Below are 21,380 nucleotides of genomic sequence, written 5' to 3'. Positions count from 1 at the left end.
TCCAGAGCTTACTCGAACTCATGTCCATCAAGTCAGTGATGCCATCCAACCATCTCATCCTCTGTTGTCGCCTTTTCCTCCCGCCTTCAATCTTTCCCAGCATCAGGATCTTCTCCAATGTCTCGGTTCTTCACATCAGGTAGCCAAAGTATTGGAGTTTCAGCTTCAGGAACAACTCTTCCAATGAATATTCAGGATTGATTTCTTATAGGATGGACTGGTTGAGTCTCCTTGGAGTCCAAGGGACTCTCAAGAGTCTTCTCCAACACTAAGGTTCAAAAGCATCAATTCTTCAGCGCTCAGCTTTCTTCATAGTCCAACTCTCACATCAATACATGACTACTGGAAAAACCATAGCTTTGACTAGATGGATATTTGTTGGCAAAGTAATGTCTCTGCTTTGTAATATGCTGTCTAGGTTGGTCATAGCTTTTCTTCCAAGGAGCAAGCATCTTTTAATTTCATGGTTGCAGTCACCATCTGCAGTGATTTTGGAACCCAGAAAAGTAAAGTCCTCCACTGTTTCCATTATTTTACCATCTATTTGCCATGAAGTGATGGGACCAGATGCCATGATCTTAGTTTTCTGAATGTTGAGTTTTAAGCCAGCGTTTTCACTCTCCTCTTTCACTTTCATCAAGAGGCTCTTTAATTCTTCTTCACTTTCTGCCTTAAGGGTGATGCCATCTGCATATCTGAGGTTATTGATATTCTCCCAGCGATCTTGATTCCATCTTATGCTTCATACAGCCTGGGATTTCACATGATATACTCTGCATAAAGTTAAATAAGCAGGATGACAATATGCAGCCTTTACATACTCCTTTCCTGATTTGGAATCAGTCTGCTGTTCTATGTCCAGTTCTAATTGTTGCTTCTTGACTGGCATACATATTTCTTAGAAGGCAGGTCAGGTAGTTTGGCATTCTCACCTCTTTAAGAATTTTCCATAGTTTGTTTTGATCCTCACAGTCAAAGGCTTTGGCATAGTAAATAAAACAGAAGTAGATTTTTTTTTTTTCTGAATCTCTCGTGATTTTTCAATGATCCAACAGATGTTGGCAATTTGATCTCTGATTCCTCTGCCTTTTCTAAAACCAGCTTGAACATCTGGTAGTTCACAGTTCACCTACTGTTGAAGCCTAGCTGGAAGAATTTTGAGGATTACTTTGTTAGTGTCTGAAATGAGTGCAACTGTGCAGTAGTTTGAGCATTCTTTGGCATTGCCTTTCTTTGGGGTTGGAATGAAAACTGACCTTTTCCAGACCTGTGGCCACTGCTGAGTTTTCCAAATGCTGGCATATTGAGTGCAGCACTTTCACATAATCATCTTTTAGGATTTGAAATAGCTCAACTGGAATTCCATCACCTCCACTAGCTTTGTTCATGGTGATGCTTCCTAAGGCCCACTTGACTTCACATTCCAGGATGTCTGGCTCTAGGTGAATGATCACACCATCATGGCTATCTGGGTCAAGAAAAACTTTTTTGTATAGTTCTTCTGTGTATTCTTGCCACCTTTTAATATCTTCTGCTTCTGTTAGGTCCATACCATTTCTGTCCTTCATTGTGCCCATCTTTGAATGAAATATTTCCCTGGTATCTCTAATTTTCTTTAAGAGATCTCTAGTCTTTCCCATTCTATTGTTTTCCTCAATTTCTTTGCATTGACCATTGAGGAAGGTTTTCTTATTTCTCTGTACTATTCTTTGGAACTCTGCCTTCAAGTTGGTATATCTTTTGTTTTCTCCTTTGACTTTAGCTTCTCTTCTTTTCTCAGCTATTTGAAAGGCCTTCTCAGACAATCATTTTGCCTTTTTGCATTTCTTTTTCTTGGGGATGGTCTTGATCACTGACTCCTGTCACAAACCTCAGTCCATAGTTCTTCAGGCACTCTGTCTATCAGATCTAATCCCCTGAATCTATTTGTCACTTCCACTGTATAATTGTAAGGGATTTGATTTAGGTCATACCTGAATAGTCTCGTGGTTTTCCCTACTTTCTTCAATTTAACTCTGAATTTGGCAATAAGAAGTTCATGATCTGAGCCACAATCAGCTCCTGTTCTTGTTTTGCTGACTGTATAGAGCTTCTCCATCTTTGGCCTCAAAGAATATAATGATTCTGATTTTGGTATTGACCATCTGGTGATGTCCATGTGTAGAGTCTTCTCTCGTGTTGTTGGAAGAGGGTGTTTGCTATGACCAGTGTGTTCGCTTGGCAAAACTCTGTTAACTTTGCTCTGCTTTGTTTTGTTCTCCAAGTCCAAATTTGCCTGTTACTCCAGGTGTCTCTTGACTTTCTACTTTTGCATTCCAGTCCCCTATAATGAAAAGGACAATTTTTTTAGGTGTTATCTCTAGAAGGTCTTGTAGGTCTTCATAGAACCATTCAACTTCAGCGTCTTCAGCGTTACTGGTCTGGGCATAGGCTTGGATTACTGTAATATTGAATGGTTTTCCTTGGAAATCAATGGAGATTATTCTGTCACTTTTGAGATTGCATCCAAATACTGAATTTTGGACTCTTTTGTTGACTATGATGGCTACTCCATTTCTTCTAAGGGATTCTTGCCCACAGCAGTAGATATAATGGTCATCTGAGTTAAATTCACCCATTCCAGTCCATTTTAATTCACCTTTTCCTAAATGTTGATGTTCACTCTTGCCATCGCCTGTTTGGCCACTTCCAATTTGCCTTAACTCATGGACTAACATTACAGGTTCCTATATAATATTGTTCTTAACAACATTGGACCTCACACCCACAACTGGGTGTTATTTTTGCTTTGGCTCCATCTCTTTGTTCTTTCTAGAGTTATTTCTCCACTCTTCTCGAGAAGCATATTGGGCATCTACCGACCTGGGGAGTTCATCTTTCAGTGTCCTATCTTTTTGCCTTTTCATTTCATTTAAACATTATGCTCTAGGCCTTATCCAGGTACAATAAGAAATAAAAGGCAAATTTATTGGAAACGAAGAAATAAGTCTTTATCTCTTTGTGAATGACAATTGTTTGGACTGGGTTACTGAAGTCAATATACCAAAATCAGTTGTATGTTGATATACTAGCAATGAACAATTGGAATTTTTTTAAAAAGGACTCCAGCTCTATTGACGTATTATTCACAAATGAAAATTGTGTATGTTTAAGGTGTACAATGTGATGGTTTGATATGTAAATGTATTATGAAATGATTAGTACAATCAGGGTAATTAATATATCCATCAACTCACATTTTTCTGTTCAGTTCTTTTCTTTTTTTTTAGTATAGTGAGAACACTCGAAATCTACTCTCAGTATATTCCAATACACACTATGTTATTTTTAACTATAGTACCCATGATTTTAAAAATACCATTTACAATAGTCTCCTTAAGTCCCCCCCAACACAAGAAATGCATAGATGTGAATTTTGCAGACTATGTACTGAATCTGTATACTGAAAACTATAAAACTCTGAGGAAAGAAATCAAAGATCTAAATAATTATAGAGAAATATATCATATTCATGATTTAGGAGACATACTAGTTGTCCCTACACTGATTTATAGATTCAACCCAATCCCACCAGAAATTTTGCAGGTACCAAGAATCTGATTCCAAATTTCATATCAGGATGAAAAGGATGTTAATAGCTAAATTGATTTTTAAAGTACAGTGTTGGAAGACTTACACTTTCTGATTCAAGACTTCTGTAAATCTATAGTAGTTAAGACAATGTGGTTTTGATTAAGAAATTAACACTTTGATCAATGGAACAGTAAAAAGTGACCAGAAAGAGAAGCATACTTATGTGGTTAAATGACTTTTAACACAGATGAAAAAGCAGTTCAATAAATTTTCTTTCAATTAGTGATACTGAAACAATTGTATATCAAAATGCAATAAATAAATGAATAAATAAATAAAACTTTGACCTGTACTGTATAAGACCTGCATGTCTTATACAAAAATCAACTCCAAATAGATCCAAAACCTAAATGTGAATGGCAAAAATATAAAGTGACTAAAAGAAAACCTAGGAAAAATTTATGTGGCCTTGTTTTAGATAGAAATTTCTAGATAAGACACTAAAAGCATAGTCCATAAAATGAAAGAGTAGTGATAAATTGGACTACATCAAAATTAAAAACTGCTCTGTAAAATACACTGTTACTAAAATAAGACAAGCTACAAATGAGGAAAAAAATTATTTGCAAGTAGTATTTCTCATAAAGGACTTATAGGCAGACTATGTAATGAACCCTGCAAGTTCAACAAGAAGAAACAACCAATCCAATTTAGAAATTTGCAAAATATTTGGAGAGTTATACAGAGAAGGTGTGAATGACAAATAAGCATATTAAAAGATGTTCAATATCATTAGTTACTAAGGAAATACAAATTAAAGCTACAATAATAACATACAATTACACAACTATTAAAATGGTTATTTTTAAAAAAAATCTGATAATAATAAATATAGTAAGGAATTGAAAGAATTGAAACTTCCATAGAATGTTGGTGCAAAAGCAAGTTTATACAGTGACTTTTGAAAATGGTTCAGCAGTTTTCTATAAAATTAAGCATACATTTACTGACTGACCAGAAATCATAATCCTAGGTATTTACTCAAGAGAAAAGGAAACATATTTGGAGACAGAAACCTGAACACAAATGTTTTTAATAGTTTTATTCATAATAGCCACATGTCCTCCAATGAATGAATGGATAAACTGTGGTATTCTTACCATGGAACGCTCCTCTGCAAGAAAAGGATAAAACTGTTGATAAAGACAAGATAGATGAATCTCAAATACATTATGCAAAGTGAAAGAAGCTAGTCTCAGAAAAAATACATACTGTATTATTCTGTCTATATGGCATTCATAAAAGTGAAAATAATAGGAACAGTATAGTGATTGTCAGGGACTGGGTGGCTGGAGAGACTGATTACAAAGAAGGAGCATAAGGGATATTTTAGAATGACAAAACTGTTCATTGTTGTTGAAAGTCTTCAGTTCAGTTCAGTTCAGTCACTCAGTCATGTCTGACTTTGCTCCCCATGGACTGCAGCATGCTGGGCTTCCCTGCCCATCACCAACTCCTGGAGCTTGCTCAAATTCATGTCCATTGAGTCGGTGATGCCATCCAGCAATCTCCTCTTCTGTCGTCCCCCTCTCCTCCTGCCTTTAGTCTTTCCCAGCATCAGGGTCTTTTCCAATGAGTCACTTCTTTGCATAAGGTGGCTTCAGCATCAGTCCTTCCAATGAATATTCAGGACTCATTTCCTTTAGGATTGACTGGTTGGATCTCCTTGCAGTCCAAGGGACTCTCGAGAGTCTTCTCCAACACCACAGTTTAAAAGCATCAATTCTTTAGCAGTATGCTTTCTTTGTGGTCCAACTCTCACATCCATACATGACTACTGGAAAAGTCATAGCTTTGACTAGACAGACCATTGTTGGCAAAGTAATACTTCTGCTTTGTAATATGCTGTCTAGGTTGGTCATAGCTTTTCTTCCAAAGAGCAAGCGTCTTTTAATTCCATTACTGCAATCACCATCTGCAGTGATTTGGAGCCCAAGAAAATAAACTCCCTCACTGTTTCCATTGTTTCCCTATCTATTTTCCAACAAGTGATGGGACTGGATGCCATGATCTTCGTTTTTTGAATGTTAAGTTTTAAGCCAGCTTTTTCACTCTCCTCTTTCACTTTCATCAAGAGGCTCTTTAATTTCTATTCACTTTCTGCCATAAGAGTGGTGTCATCTGTGTGTCTGAGGTTATTGATATATCTCCCAGCAATCTTGATTCCAGTTTGTGCTTCATCCAGCCTGGGATTTTGCATGATGTACTATGCATATAAGTTAAATAAGCAGATTGACAATATACAACCTTGACATACTCCTTTCCCAATTTGACATCAGTCTGCTCTTCCATGTCTGGTTCTAACTGTTGCTTCTTGACCTGCATACAGATTTCTCAAGAGGCAGGTAAGGTGGTCTGATATTAATATCTCTTTAAAAATTTTCCAGTTCGTTGTGATCTACACAAAGGCTTTAGCATAATCAGTGAAGCTGAAATAGATTTTTTCCCCCCTGGAATTCTCTTGCTTTTTCTATGATCGAATGGATGTTGGCTATTTGATCTTTGATTCCTCTGCCTTTTCTAAATCCAGCTTGAACATCTGGAATTTCACAGTTCACCTACTGTTGAAGCCTAGCTGGGAGAATTTTGAGTATTATTTTGCCAGCATGTGAGATAAGTGCAACTGTACAGTAGTTTGAGCATTCTTTGTCATTGCCTTTCTTTGGGAATGGAATGAAAACTGACCTTTTCCAGTCCTGTGGCCACTGCTGTTTTTCACATTTGCTGGCATATTTGGTGCAACACTATAACAGCATCATCTTTTAGGATTTGAAATATCTCAACTGGAATTCCATAGCCTCCACTAGCTTTGTTCTTAGTGATGCTTCCTAAGGCCCACTTGAATTCACACTCCAGGATGTCTGGCTCTTGGTGAGTGATCACACCATCATGGTTATCTGGGTCATTAAGATCTTTTTTGTATAGTTCTTCTGTGTATTCTTGCCACCTCTCTTAACATCTTCTGCTTCTGTTACATCCATACCATTTGTTCTTCATTGTGCCCATCTTTGCATGATACGTTCCCTTGGTATCTCTAAGTTTCTTGTAGGGTCCTCTAGTCTTTCCCTTTCTATTTTTCCCTCTATTTATTTGCATTGATCACTTAGGAATGCTTTCTTATCTCTCCTTGCTATTCTTTGGAGCTCTGCATTCAGATGGATATATCTTTCCTTTTCTCCTTTGGCTTTTGCTTCTTTTCTTTTTTCTTTTTTTTTTTTTGTAAGGCCTCTTCAAACGACCAGTTTTCCTTTTTGCATTTCTTTTTCTTGAAAATTGTTTGAAGCCTGTATTCAGGACAAAAACGGACAGTTAGAACCAGATGTGGACCTGCCTGGTTCAAAATTGCAAAAGGAGTATGACAAGGCTATATGTTGTCACCCCGCTTATTTAACTTATATGCAAAATGCTGAATCACTAGCTGGAATCAAGATTGCTGGGAGAAATATAAAAAAAAAATCACAGATATGCAGACGATACCAGTCCATTGACAGAAAGTGAAGAGGGAGTAAAGAGCATGTTGATGAGAATGAAAAAGTAGAGTGAAAGAGCTGGCCTGAAACTCTACATTAAAAAACTTAAGACCATGGCATCTAGTCCCATCATGACAAATAAAAGGAGGAAATGATGGATTTTATTTTCTTGGGCTCCAAAATCACTGAAGACTGTGACTGCAGCCAAGAAATTAAAATATAATTGTAAGGAAAGCTATGACAAACCGAGACAGCATATTAATAAGTAGAAACATCACTTTGCTGACAAAGGTCTGTATAATCAATGCTATCATTTTTCTAGTAGTCATGTATTAATGTGGTTGTTGGACCATAAAGAAGGCTGAGTGTTGAAAAATGTATGCTTTGGAATTGAGCTGCTAGAAGAAAACTCCTGAGTCCCTTTGATGGCAGGAAATCAAACCAGTCAATCTTAAAGGAAATCAACCCTGAATATTCATTGGAAGGACTGTTGCTGAAGCTGAAGTTCCAATTCTTTGGCCACCTGATGTATAGAGCTGACTCACTGGAAAAGACTCTGATGTTGGGAAAGATTGAGATCAAGAGTAGAAAGGAGCAGCAGAGGATGAGACAGATAGCATCACCAACTCAATAGATATAAATTTGAACAAAGTCCAGGAAATATTATTGGACACAGGAGCTTAGTGTGCTACAGTCCATGGGGTCTTAACGAGTCAGACACAACTTTGTGACTGAACAAGAAATTTCAAAGTGAATGATAATAATGGATTAAAAAGACAATGCTAATATAACTCTATTGGCCAAGATAAAGATATTCAAGTTATTATATTAACCTAAAGCTCAATCATTTGTAAATAAATAAAGAAAAAAATCAAAGTTTTGTTGTTGGAAATAATGTCTTCTCTTTGAGTTGTTGATGATTTTATGGATTCACTGCATTTTCAAAATCAGGTTTTTTAAGAATGAGTACTTAAGATTTTTTTTTTTTGTATTTGTCCAATGGTTTAGCCCCTTAATACATTACAAGTGTGTGTTATTCACTCAGTTGTGTCCAACTCTGTGTGACACCCTGGACTGGAGCCTGCCAGTCTCCTCTGTTCACGAAATTCTCCAGACAAGAATATTTTAGTGGGTAGCCATTCCATTCTCCAGGGTACCTTCCTAACTCTGGGATTGAACTGGGGCCTCCTGCATTGCAGGCAGATTCTTTACAGTCTGAGCCACCAGGGATGCCCACTTAATACAATTTTAGGACATTATTAACACTGGTCTTAAGTGTGATATCTGATATATAAAAACAATGTTTCATAGGAATTTATCTGAAATATTCCAATGTGAAAATGCAGTCTTAGCTATCTGGAATTCCTAAGGAGACAGTCATTCCTCAAAGTTGTATTTTACAAGTACTTCAAAGCAGTATATCTAAAATATTTCACTCATTGCTCTGCTTGGTTGCACAGAACATACTGAACATATTTTAATCATTTCCCAGTGGCTCAGGGTCTTCATTAAAAAGTCAAATTCTAAAGAAGAAAGCAACCTAAGAAATTTCATATGAATATGATAGATAAACTGAAAGGTCTCATTATCCTAAAAATATATAAGTATGTTACAACTGCAACAAGCTTTAGAATTTAAGAAACATAGGAATTCCCTCACAGTCCAGTGGTTAAGACTTCACACTTCTACTGCAGGGTGTTTGGGTTCAATCCCTGGTCAGGAAACTAAGATCCTAGAAGCTGCAGGTCTCACACACACACACACACATACACACACACACACACACAAACTAAGAAAAACGAGCTGATGTATCTTAAATTATTTGTAACAGTCGAGATTGGTAAATAAAATAAGTCATTTAATCCAGAATTTTACTGAGTAGGAGATGGATGCTCATAGAAATTAAGTGATTTACCAAATAGTCTCCAGTGAAGCTAAAAAGTAAGGCACAGGTTGTCTTATTACTTGTGGGATGGCATATGTTCAGTGGTTGCTACAATGCAAAGAGTGTTTATTAGACTCATGAGGTAAAGCTAAATGACTTATTATTTTGACATTTAATCCCTTAATTCAGTAACCTTCCCTCACTCAACCCAGTGGGTCTCAATTTTCATGAATCCAATGGGTTGTCATTTTATCTCCCATATAAATAACAACCCAACTTTAAGAATGAAAAATTTTCAACTCTTTTCCTGATGTTTGTACAGATGATTAAGAACTTCATGCATTCAATAACTTGCCTCTTCATATGACAAGATAATGAGGGCAGCTGGAGATAATAATTTATCTTGATTATAGGGTATATTTAGTTGAGCAGGTAAAGAACGAACTTTTTGAGAAAAAAATTAATAACATTTCTAAAATATATAATATTATACACACTATGTGTGTGTACAAAAACAGATAGAAAATGTATAACATTTTGGTTTCATTTGTTGACTAAAATATGAATAGAACACTAGATTTCTAATTTACATTCACTCAAAACTTTTATATAGTTCCATTTACTCTGGCATCTAGTATTGTTGCTAAAATCTAGAAAGCTTATTATTTTAGTAATTTAAAAAATATTTGAATGATGTTTGAAACATCTAATACAAAGCTGAGAATATAAATAAATACTATGTTGTAAAAAAACACAAAATTTACATGTTAAATAGTATTATTAACTAGAGATTTTGTTCAAATACCACAAAATTTTATGCTAGTATCCATTATTTGTTTTCATACTTTATTCAAGATTCTTCATTGCATTTAGTTGCACTGAACAGTTTCAGCTGTATGGAAAAAATTTGATAAATGTTTTCTTTCTGGAATTGAGCTGCAGGAGCTGCTTGTATATTTTTGAGATTAAGTAAGTCAGAAAGAAAAACACCAATACATATTAACGCATATATATGGAATTTAGAAAGATGGTAATGATGGTACGAGACAGCAAAAGAGACACAGATGTAAAGAACAGATTTTTGTACTCTGTGGGAGAAGGCAAGGGTGAGATGATTTGGGAGAAGAGCACTGAAACATGTATATAATCATCTGTGAAATAGATCGCCAGTCAAGGTTCAATGCATGAGACAGGGTGGTCAAGGCTGGTGCACTGGGATGACCCTGAAGAGTGGGATGGGGAGGGAGATGGGAGGGGGTTTCAGAATGGGGAACACATGTACACCTATGGCTGATTCATGTCAATGTATGGCGAAAACCACTACAATATTGTAGTGGTTTAGTAATTAGCCTTGAATTAAAATAAATTAATTAATTTAAAAAATAAATTAAAAAATATTTTAATTTCCATTTTTGTACTGTTATGGATATTTTCTTATTTTCTTTGTTATGATTTCTTAGATACACCCAGCATTTAAAAGCAGACATTTAATTTCCAAATTCATGGGATTTTTAAAGTATCTTTGATATTAATTTCTCATTTTGATATTAATTTCTCATTTAAATGCTTTCTTCTCTGCAATCACCCTCTGTGTTTTTCAGACTTTTAACTTTATTGAGGCTTTTAATGGCTAAGTCAAAGATCTCTCTTGGTAAATGTCACATTGCACTTGAAAATATGAGGGCATTTCCTAATATCTTTTGATATTGATTTCTAACATAATTTCACAGTGATAAGAGAACAGACTCTATGATTTCAATACCTTTATACCATGCAATTTTTGCACCTTGTTTTATGTCCCTGGATATGGTCCAGTGTCTGCTGGCTTATACTCTATGGGAACTTGAATATAATTTGTATCCTGCTGTTGTTTGAAAATTATATAAACCTTAACTATGTTGAATCGTTTCACAGTGCTTTTCCGGTCTACTATATCTTTCTACTTTTTTGTCTATTCATTCTATTAATTTTTGAGAGTTTGATATTAAAACTCCAACTAAAAGTCTTAATTTATGTAATTAAAAAATCAATTGTAACTTATAGTTGAACTATAATATATATAACTTTGTTATATATTTTCCTCAAATCTTATTCCAAAGTACCTTACTTCTTAATCCACACCAGATGAGGTACTTCAGGTATTTGAACTTCATCTCCTGACTGTAGCTGAGCCATTTAGGAAAAAGAACCCAAAATTGCTCTGAAAACTAGCATACATGATAGTAATATTGCTTTGATGAATATTGTCCCTACACTCTGGCCCAAACATTCTTGAAAATTTGGTCAGTTTTCAGATAAAATGTTTACATTTCCACATTGGCAGTCTCTGTAATTTGTTTCTGAAAGTTCCTACCCTCTTCTACATGTGAATTTCTCTCATTGAATCTTTTAACATTATATAGGAAGACATTTGTATGGTCAAGAAAAAAAGCCATACGTACAGATTGCACTGGATATCTATTTGACTATCTTTAATTTCTTTATGAAACTTCTTTATTGTTCAACATATTTTTAAAAGGGAAGTTATTTTCCATGTCAGTGTACTTAGTTGTTTGCATACCCAGTATATTGGAATGATTTCTGTTTGGTTTGTTTTTGTTGCTGCTGTTTCCCTAATTTTAAAAGGATTCATTCCTTGGAAAGGTTTTCTTTCTGTCAGCTTTTAGGAATAATAGTTTTGATGTGACAACTTTTAAAAGAAACCTGAAATTGCCTTTATCTAATTATGTGTTCTTCTTTATAAAATGTACTACTGGAATTAATCTCCTTTATGAAGAGCTTGGCTTGCCTCTTATTTGTGAGATTCACAGAGTTGTTCCCTTAATATTAAACATCTTGCCTATTAACAGAAAGAGTACTGTGTTTTTAAAAAAATTATCTTCCTAATTATGATGTCAGTTACAAGTACATGATTTATTTTTAGGAAAATGTACATGATTTTTACTTTAGATTTACATACTGAAGCTGTTAAAAATAATTATTTTGTTTAGTATTGCCTAAAGCAAACACATTTTCAGAGTCACTAAACCTTCCTGGTTATTTTTAAGCTTTAAAGAGAAATTTTGACTTTTGCATAAAATAAACCTCTTTATCCCAGAAAAAGAAAAAAAAAATCATAATAGCGCCTTTTTGTTCCAGAGCACAGCTCCTATCTGTAAGACATATGCCAGATGCTTTACTTGACAAAGAACAGTGAGTTTCCCTGTTGATAATTGACCATGTATGGCTACCAATCTCTGGCTTTACTAGCCATAAATATTTATTTTGGTGAAAGAACTTTTTTTCCTTATGCACTGACACTATCCAGATAAGGGCTTTCTCATTTTTTGTCTTTAAAGTTGATATTTTTTTTTCTGAACAAGTTCAATAAGTGTTCACATTATGCATAATTTTCAGTAAGAACCTGTCTCCCTTTGGCACACAAATTATTGCCCATTACTGAAAATATTTCACTTTAAAAAAAATCTCACAGCTTGAAAGCACTGAAGTTATTATAAAAACAAAAGCATGCAAATTCTACACATATCCATTTTTATTCCAATTTTCAGAGTATCTTCTTTTATTTTTAGATGAATCTACGTTCTGTATTTACTGTAGAGCAACAAAGGATTTTACAACGTTATTATGAAAATGGAATGACAAATCAAAGTAAAAATTGCTTTCAGCTCATATTACAGTGTGCACAGGAGACTAAGCTGGACTTCAGTGTAGTCAGGGTAAGTATTCAGGTCTTAAACTCTTGAATTTAATACATTTTATTGCAAGAAATAATTGCTTAATATGAGAAAAACTATCAGGATATTAAGTCACTAACTTTATAAACAGCTTAATTTCCCTTGTATAAAATTACTATTTTTAATAAAGACAATTATTTAGTATGTTTTTTCCTACAAATAGCTTGAAAGCACTAAAAATTTTCATTTTAAATATATCTTTAAAAAATCCCAGTCCTTTGAACTAATAGGTATCTTTAGGATTAGTTGTTGATCTCATGCTTTGTTTATACCTGAATAATATAGATATAACCTTCAAATTGATATCAGTAAAACATGCATCTACCCAGGAGGGACTTCACATATTTTCTTGATGTGTTTGAATTTTTTCACTGGGCACTTATGACTTTAGTATTTATGTTTTTTTAGGAAAATCTAGCTTTTTGTAAATGTCACATTTCCTTCTAATTAAATGTATGCATTTTAATGGGTTACAAGGTAAGGGACAAAAAATCCCTAAGGGAAAAAAGATTCCTTTTTTTACAATCATAATTATTCAGCTATTAAAAATCAGAGCTGCTACACATTTGGGAAAGGCAGTGAGAAGGTGACAAAGAGGAGGCAAGAGATAAATGTAACAGGACTAGTCACAGATTTCATAGTGGGAATATAGATCCTTTTATGATTGTCTGAAAATGCTATAAATCCTCCTGGTTTGAAAATTTAGGGATTCAAAGATTAGCAACTTCCCCAGTTTTGTCATTCATTAGGCTAATTTGGTAACAGAGAGGACTTTGTTTATTTTTCTGTTGAAGGAACATTCAAAGACCCCCAAAGATAAAATATCTTGATAAGAATTCTTTGGAAAAAATATTTTGTTGACTGAAGGATACATTTACTTTCATATAGGGGATTATGTCACCAATTCTAGTGGAGGGGGGAGGATATCCAGGATATCTGTGCTGAGATCATGCTCAGATTTGTGAAAGAACTACAAATGTCTCTTATTGATAGCTCTAAATTACTTGTTTGCAGTCCTTTTGGTAAACTTGAGGAAAAAAAACTAGTGGCCTTAGGAAAATTTTTAAATGTGTAATATTTCAAGTTGAGATTTCTATTTTATAAGTAAAAACTCGTTGTTGTTGTTGTTTTTCACAGCAACTTCTTTGTTTTCTTATCTCTTTTTTTACCATTATTTTACAGTGAAAAGTCTTCTTAGGCAGCTACTTTGTGGACTGTGACCTTTCATATTTCCAATTTTCTATTGCAATCTTCCCACTAATGACTTATTTGACTGTACTTGAATATTGAGAGTGTTGAAATACAAATGCTTATATTTCTGCTCCAAACTGTGTGAAATCTATAATAATGGAAATGAAAGACAGGAACTTTCTAGAATGCAAGTTTGCAAGTAAAATATGTAAGTTATATGGAATAGTGTAAAATGGATTCATTCTCTCTGTACTAGGAGAGTGTAAATTCTACAGAAATTCCCTCTTTCTAATCTAAATTTCAGCACAATTTTGGTGGCTTTTTAGCCAGAGGAGAAGTGCGTTGTTTATAGACTCACTATTCCACAACCTCCCATGCCTCTGATATTTTGCTAGGTCTACATATTCTACTTGAAAGAGATCTTCCCTTACTATTTTAATATAGTACTTATTGTGCTTTTTCTCAAAAGAACTGAAATCTCACTGTGCTAAGAACATGATCACAATGTGTAAAGTACTTAAAACGTTAAAACACCTAGGCTATATATATATATATATATATATATATATATATATATATATATATATATATATATATATATATGCTTTCCTGGTAGCTCAGCTGGTAAATAATTCACCTGCAATGCGGGAAACCCCAGTTCAATCCCTGGGTTGGGAAGATTTCCTGAAGAAGGGATAGGCTACCCACTCCAGTATTCTTGGGCTTCCCTGGTAGCTCAGATGGTAAAGAATCTGCCTGCAGTGCGGGAGACCTAGGTTTGATCCCTGGGTTGGGAAGATCCCCTGGAGGAGGGGATGGCAAATACACTCCAGTATTCTTGCCTGGAGAATCCCATGGACAGAGGAGCCTGGTGGGCTGGTGGGGGTTTATGGGGGTTGCAAAGAGTCAGACATGACTGAGTGACTAAGCACAGCATATCTATACATCTATATATAGATATATATTGTGGGGTAAAAGAAGAGGATAACAAAGAAGGGAGTATAGAAAAAGGAAAAGTTTGGAGACATTGAATTTCTAAAAAGTTGATTGAAAAATAATTTTATGGACACCAAGGATAGGTTATCCAAGTTCATTATCTTTCTTTTTTTCTATGTAATGTCACTTTATTAGTTCCAAACCCCAAATGCTCATCATATCAATTTTGATTGACCATTTGTTTCCCTCTGACCAATGAAACTTTTGGAATGAGAATCATTTATACTCTATATGCCTTGGTCAATTTTGGATCCTGTAGCTGAATGATTTTTAGTAAAATTTAATTCAGTTATTGGGAACTCTTAGGTAATGAAATCTCTTTACTTTTAACATTTTAATATAAAGTATTTCTTAACTATATGCTTTCCTACTTTATTCGAATAGAGACTGTTGAAAATAACTGAATCTTTACTTTTTGACTCAGAGTTTTACTGTGGAAATCAATTACTATACTGTGCTATAAAATAATAACTCTTATAACATGGTAAGGTATACAAGATGATTTTCTCCTTTACTAAAGAACCCCAAACATTTAACGATTCCTCACATCGTTCTCTTATGATTTTCCGTTCTTTTTTTTTAGCGAGTAATATTTAATAAAAATTGTTAGTCTTAGTGCTATCAAGGTGTTTCCAACAGCAATCACAATTACAGCCCCTCTTGTTTTGTTATTTCTAATTTACTATAGATTAGGATACCAGGTTTGGTAAAAATTATGTGTAAAATAAGATTAAGTGTTTTAAGATCAAGGATTTTCCTTTCAGTAAAGTACATGGATCTTGTGACATCTATATTGGCTGCATTCTGAACAAGTGAGATTGTTAGATACCTGAGTTTCATATTCATTTGATACTCTATTGCATTTTGCTTTTCATGGGTATATTATATAAATACCTAGTAAACTATTTAATTACATATGTGAACTATAAAACTATTAAAGTAAGCCATAAATTTCCAATGTAATATCACTGTTAAAATTCTTGTGTTAAGATAGATACTATGATGGGAAAATGACAGGTTGTTTGTTTTCTTAGAAATCTTGCCCAGAGCTGCCCTCCAGATGTAGTAGATCTTGAGTTCAAATTTTATCAATTCACTGTGCTTTCCAATTGAAACTTGTTAAATTTTAAAATTACAAAGCATCATGCTTCCTGTGCATATTCTTCTTACTTGAAAAGTCATAACACAGTGACTTAGAGTATTTGTAATATTCACCTTTTTGAACCATAAATTGAAATTATTCTTATTCACAAACATTTCTTTTTAAATATTACTCTTGAGTATATATTTTAAAATCTTGTATTTTTTCCCCTACCTCTTTCTCTTGTGACATTTATATTCATTTGTCTCTCTGCTTGTAATCCTCACTTCTACTCTTTAGTAAACTACATAAGAGTGAGTTTTAAATTCCCACAGCCTCATGTGAAACAAAATGGAATGAGCACCTCTGTTTCTGGAACATTTTATTAGATAAGCACTAATTATAAAATTAAAATGACCCACGGAAATGGCCAACTCCATTTCAGGAATTTCTCACCATAGTGAAAAGATAATGTTCATTGAGGTAAAAATTAAATTGATTTTGATTTCTTGCTCTGCCGGTAAGTGGTCAAGAGATCTTTCTACAAGCTACTTAATATTTTTGAATCTCAGTTTCTTCATTTATAAAATTAGAATAATTATGCCTAGCAAAGTAGCTTATATGTATAAACACATAATGGAATTCAGTGTTAGCTTTTATTTATATTTTTACAACATCTGATGTTGTATGCAATATAAATATACATTGAAAATTGGATGATTTGTGCAGACTTCAAAAGTACATCCCATTAAATTAACCAAATACACCTAGCACTATGTTTATGCAAGACTAGGTCATTTAATGTTTTCACTTATTTATTTTTTTGAAGTTCTTAAATAGATAAATGTCTTTTAGTAGTTTATAAGATTATATGCATTTAAAACTATAAATTTTGCTGATTGTTTTATGGAGCATAATATTTATTGCACATTTTAAGAGGAATAATGATTCACTGTAATAATATTGATTGTTATAATACTTATATAAAAGTACATATTTTATAATCAAATCTTAAATGTCAACCACTGATATTATTTTTATTGATATTTTGTTTATACCCATGGCTGATTCTTGTTGATGTTTGACAGAAAACAACAAAATTGTGTAAATCAATTATCCTTCAATTTGAAAATAAATAAGGTGGTCAAAAAAAAAAAAGAAAAAAGAAAAGCTAAAAGAAAACAAAAGTAATATATATTCAGTGTATAAAATTCAGTAAGTAGATAAAAGCATAAAGAAGAAAATAGCTACCATAAATTAATGACAAACTGGAAAAGATTTTGCCGTGACAAAGTGCTGCCAACTCTAGTAGAAAATTGCTCTTATAAATCAATTAAAAATGACAAACACCCCAATACAAAAATTAGGTTTTTTTTTGGGGGGGGTATAGGTAACGTGTAAACAATTCAATGAAAGTAACCATAGAAACTAACATCTAAATAGCAATTATATACCTTTTCTTAACTCCTGGGCTAATAGATACTACAAAAGATAATGCAAAGTGTTGTTGAGGTGTGGGGAAATCAGTACTTTCATACATTGGAGGGTAATTTGAAAATGTCAAAAAGTCAAGCAATTTTCCTTCTAAGATGGCATTCTAATGGACCAATAGAACAATGATGCATGTACAATGTTGTATTTCAATATGTTTTATAATAGTGAATATTTCTAAAAGTAATCTAAATTCCTAGCAATATTAAATTAAACAAGTTATGATATATTCATAGAACAGAAGTTCTTGCTACAGATTAATTGGCTGGATTTTGAGGAGAAGAACAAAAATACTATTCTATCACAGTTTCAGGGGCTTCCCTGAAAGCTCAGTTGGTAAAGACTCTGCCTGTAGTACAGGAAACCCTGGTTTGATTCCTGGGTTGGGAAGATCCACTGAAGAAGGGATAGACTGCCCACTCCAGTATTCTTGGGCTTCCCTTGTGGCTCAGCTGGTGAAGAAACCACTTGCAATGCAGGACACTTGGGCTCAATCCCTAGGTTGGGAAAATCCCCTGGAGAAGGGAAAGGTTACCCACTCCAGTATTCTGGCCTGAAGAATTCCATGGACTGTATAGTCCATGGGATTGCAAAGAGTTGGACACAACAGAAAAACTTTCACAAATAATTCACATCAAAGTTTCTAGATATTTATTATGTGCTGGTTCCTGATGGTCTCTGACTTTATATTTTTCTTTTTCTTTACGGTATTTTTTTCTTTTAAATTTGTATAGGCCTTGATTTTATGACAAATTAGAATATAATCTATCACATAGAAATTGATTTCCTTGTTTTTTTTTTTAATTAAGAACTTTTCCATAATATATATATTTTTTATCCTTCCAGACGTGGGTTGGCAATAAGAGAAGAAAAATGAGTAGTAAGAATTCTGAATCAGGAGCAACAACAACAGGAACTGTTTCTGGTACTTCTTTGGCAGCTCCAGACATTACAGTCAGAAATGTGGTTAATATTGCTTCACCCTCAAGTCAACAGTCTTCTTGGACATCACCCAATAATGATGTCATCATAACTGGTATATACAGTCCAGCCAGTTCATCAAGTAGACAAGAGACAACCAAGCATTCAAATACACAAATTACAGAAGCACATAAAATCCCTGTTCAGAAAACAGCCAGTAAAAACGATACTGAGTTTCAGTTGCACATTCCTGTTCAAAGACAAGTAGCACACTGTAAAAATGCCTCTTTAGTCTTAGGTGAAAAAACTATTATTTTGTCAAGACAGACAAGTGTGCTAAATGCTGGGAATTCTGTATACAATCACACAAAGAAAAACTATGGAAGCTCTTCAATGCCAGCCTCTGAGATGACGGTACCTCAAAAGCCATCTGTGTGCCACCGACCTTGCAAAATTGAACCAGTTGGAATTCAAAGATCATATAAGCCTGAACACACAGGTCTATCATCACATAACTTATGTGGGCAAAAACCATCTGTTAGAGACCCTTACTGCAGAACACAAAATTTGGAAATCCGTGAAGTATTTTCACTGGCAGTTAGTGATTACCCACAGAGAATTCTGGGAGGAAATGCCCCACAGAAGCTTCCTAATTTAACAGAAGGAACTTGTTTGTCCATTGCAATGGAGACTGGAGATGCTGATGAAGAGTATGCCAGAGAGGAAGAATTGGCATTGATGGGAGCACAGATACCAAGCTACTCAAGATTTTATGAAAGTGGCAGTTCCCTTCGAGCTGAGAACCAAAGTGCAACTTTGCCTGGACAAGGAAGAAATATGCCAAATTCACAAATGGTGAATATTAGAGACTTGTCAGACAATGTACTGTATCAAAACAGAGAAAACCATTTGACACCACGGACCTCATTACATACAGCATCTACTGCAATGTACAGTAATACAAATCCATCACGAAGTAATTTTTCTTCACATTTCGCATCATCAAACCAATTGAGGTTATCACAAAACCAAAACAATTACCAGGTAATGTGTAAGTTTGTTTTATAGAGGTTTTATAAAAATTTGTTGGTAAAAAATTGTGTTGGTAATCAATTAGACTTGAGACCTGGGTCAATTAACTCATATTTTGAAGTAATTTGAATTTTTTTTCTTCTAAATGGCAGTTTGGAGTCAACTCTTTAAAGAATTTTATGCTTTCTTTGTCATGTTTAAAAATGGTGAGTCCTTTTTTTCATGGAAGTTAGTAATTGTTATAACGTAGCAACCTTCTTTTGACATTTAAAATGATTTGGTCCAGGCAATAACAGCCTTTGGGAAGCATGGCATTACTCATCACTAAAATAGGACTAGATTGGCTAGATGCATCCTCTTGAACATAGATCATTCTTGTTATGGTTTTTACTTGCAGTTTGGGAAGATGTCACTAGATGAGTGGTGCCTTCCCTGGGTACATAGCCAGGCAAGTCAATCATTGTGCTAGGTGACAATGGTTGAGAAGTCAGAGCCTCTGATAATTCAGCCAACTTTTTTTTAAAGGTTTTTTTTTTCTTTTTGAGTAAATGCTTTATTAAAATATTAAGTGCAGCATTAACCAAACTGTCTTTTTTTAAACATTTATTTTTTATTGTTTTAAATTTATTTATTTTTAATTGGAGGATAATTACTTTACAATACTGTGTTGTTTTATAAGGAAGAGATAAGTTTAGAGTGAGAATTAAAACAATTTTAGACCTGTGCAAAAAAAGGTGTTATTTCTTTACTGTTTCACATATTCAGTTGTTTATATATGCTACAAATAATCTCAACAGTGAGGTATAAACCTACCTCAATATCTCTTAAGGCCATAGATCATCTCTCTGAAAAATCTGCTTCAGAAAATTTGAATAGCAGGACAGAAATGTTTGCTTTTTTTTCTTGCTACTAGTTAGACCCTTTAGTTTTCAAACACAGTATTTTGTATCTGTATTTAAAATGCATCCAGGCTATTCTCAACCAATATAAGGAACCAACTTCTCTTGACTCTCTTATCTTATAGCTCCTTGCTACAAAATGAAAATCAGTAAAAGAGCATAGGAAGTATCCCTCTGGCACCTACCTCTAACAGAAGAGTGTTCCATCATCATTAGTAGACACTTCTTATTAAGGATCTTTTCATTTTTCTGTGTTTGTTCTTTCCTAAGGCATGATTAAAGTAACATTGAACCATACCTGTAGGATCCTCCACAACACCCCCTTTCATTCACCTAACTCTTTTGTACTTCTTTATCTCCTCAGTGTTACTCCTAACAATCATAACAATGACATTTATAATTTGTTGAGGACTTTACATGTACTAGGCACCATCAGTAAATTTATATACTTCATCTCACTTAATCTTCATGGCAGTCTGCTCATATAAGCATTTTATCCATATTTTAATATCATGTCTAGAATCATACAGCCAATACATGACAGAACCAAGATTCCAACTCAGAAATGCATCATGTGGGGTTTCTTTTGTCTACTTTACCATACAGCCTAACAATATAGAATATTTGGAGGCTTGAGAGTGCAGAGTTTAATTTTTAGTTTTTCTTAAACTGATTGCTCCTATGGTTTTACATTTTTATAGTCTTTATCTTCTTTCCTGACTGAAAGTTTAAATGAATTAAGTTTATTTTATATGAAAGAAACTTTTAAATGGAATAAAACTTAGCTACATTTTTTTTTTGAAAAGTGGTCTCTTTAAAGAAAAACAATCTGACATTAATTAGGACATGGATTTAGAACCAGACAGACCTGGATTCAAATCTAGGCTCTGCTACTTTCTACTTGTGTGCCCTCAGACAAGTGTCATAAACTCTCTGTGTAACAGTTTCTTCATTTGTACAATGCATTTAATAATACTTGTTTCACAGGAATGCTGTACATGAAATGATAATCTGTGCAAGGCTCCTTGTACATTCCTGGCAAATAAA

At 34.0% G+C, this 21,380-nt stretch overlaps 1 protein-coding gene across 1 annotated transcript in view; it reads left to right on the top strand.

Annotated features, from left to right (window-relative positions):
• HDX (highly divergent homeobox) overlaps positions 1 to 21,380 on the top strand; it is a 241,535-nt gene that overhangs the window by 17,377 nt on the left and 202,778 nt on the right. The window contains exons 2-3 of the mRNA XM_070290381.1: positions 12,558 to 12,704; positions 18,328 to 19,446. Of these exons, the coding sequence (XP_070146482.1) occupies positions 12,558 to 12,704; positions 18,328 to 19,446 (1,266 nt within the window). The remainder of the gene's footprint in view (positions 1 to 12,557; positions 12,705 to 18,327; positions 19,447 to 21,380) is intronic.

The sequence above is a fragment of the Ovis canadensis genome, chromosome X (genome assembly GCF_042477335.2).
Source record: "Ovis canadensis isolate MfBH-ARS-UI-01 breed Bighorn chromosome X, ARS-UI_OviCan_v2, whole genome shotgun sequence".
Lineage (NCBI taxonomy): Eukaryota > Metazoa > Chordata > Mammalia > Artiodactyla > Bovidae > Ovis > Ovis canadensis.
The sequence above is the reverse complement of the archived record's forward strand: the minus strand, read 5'-3'. Positions and strand labels throughout refer to the sequence as shown.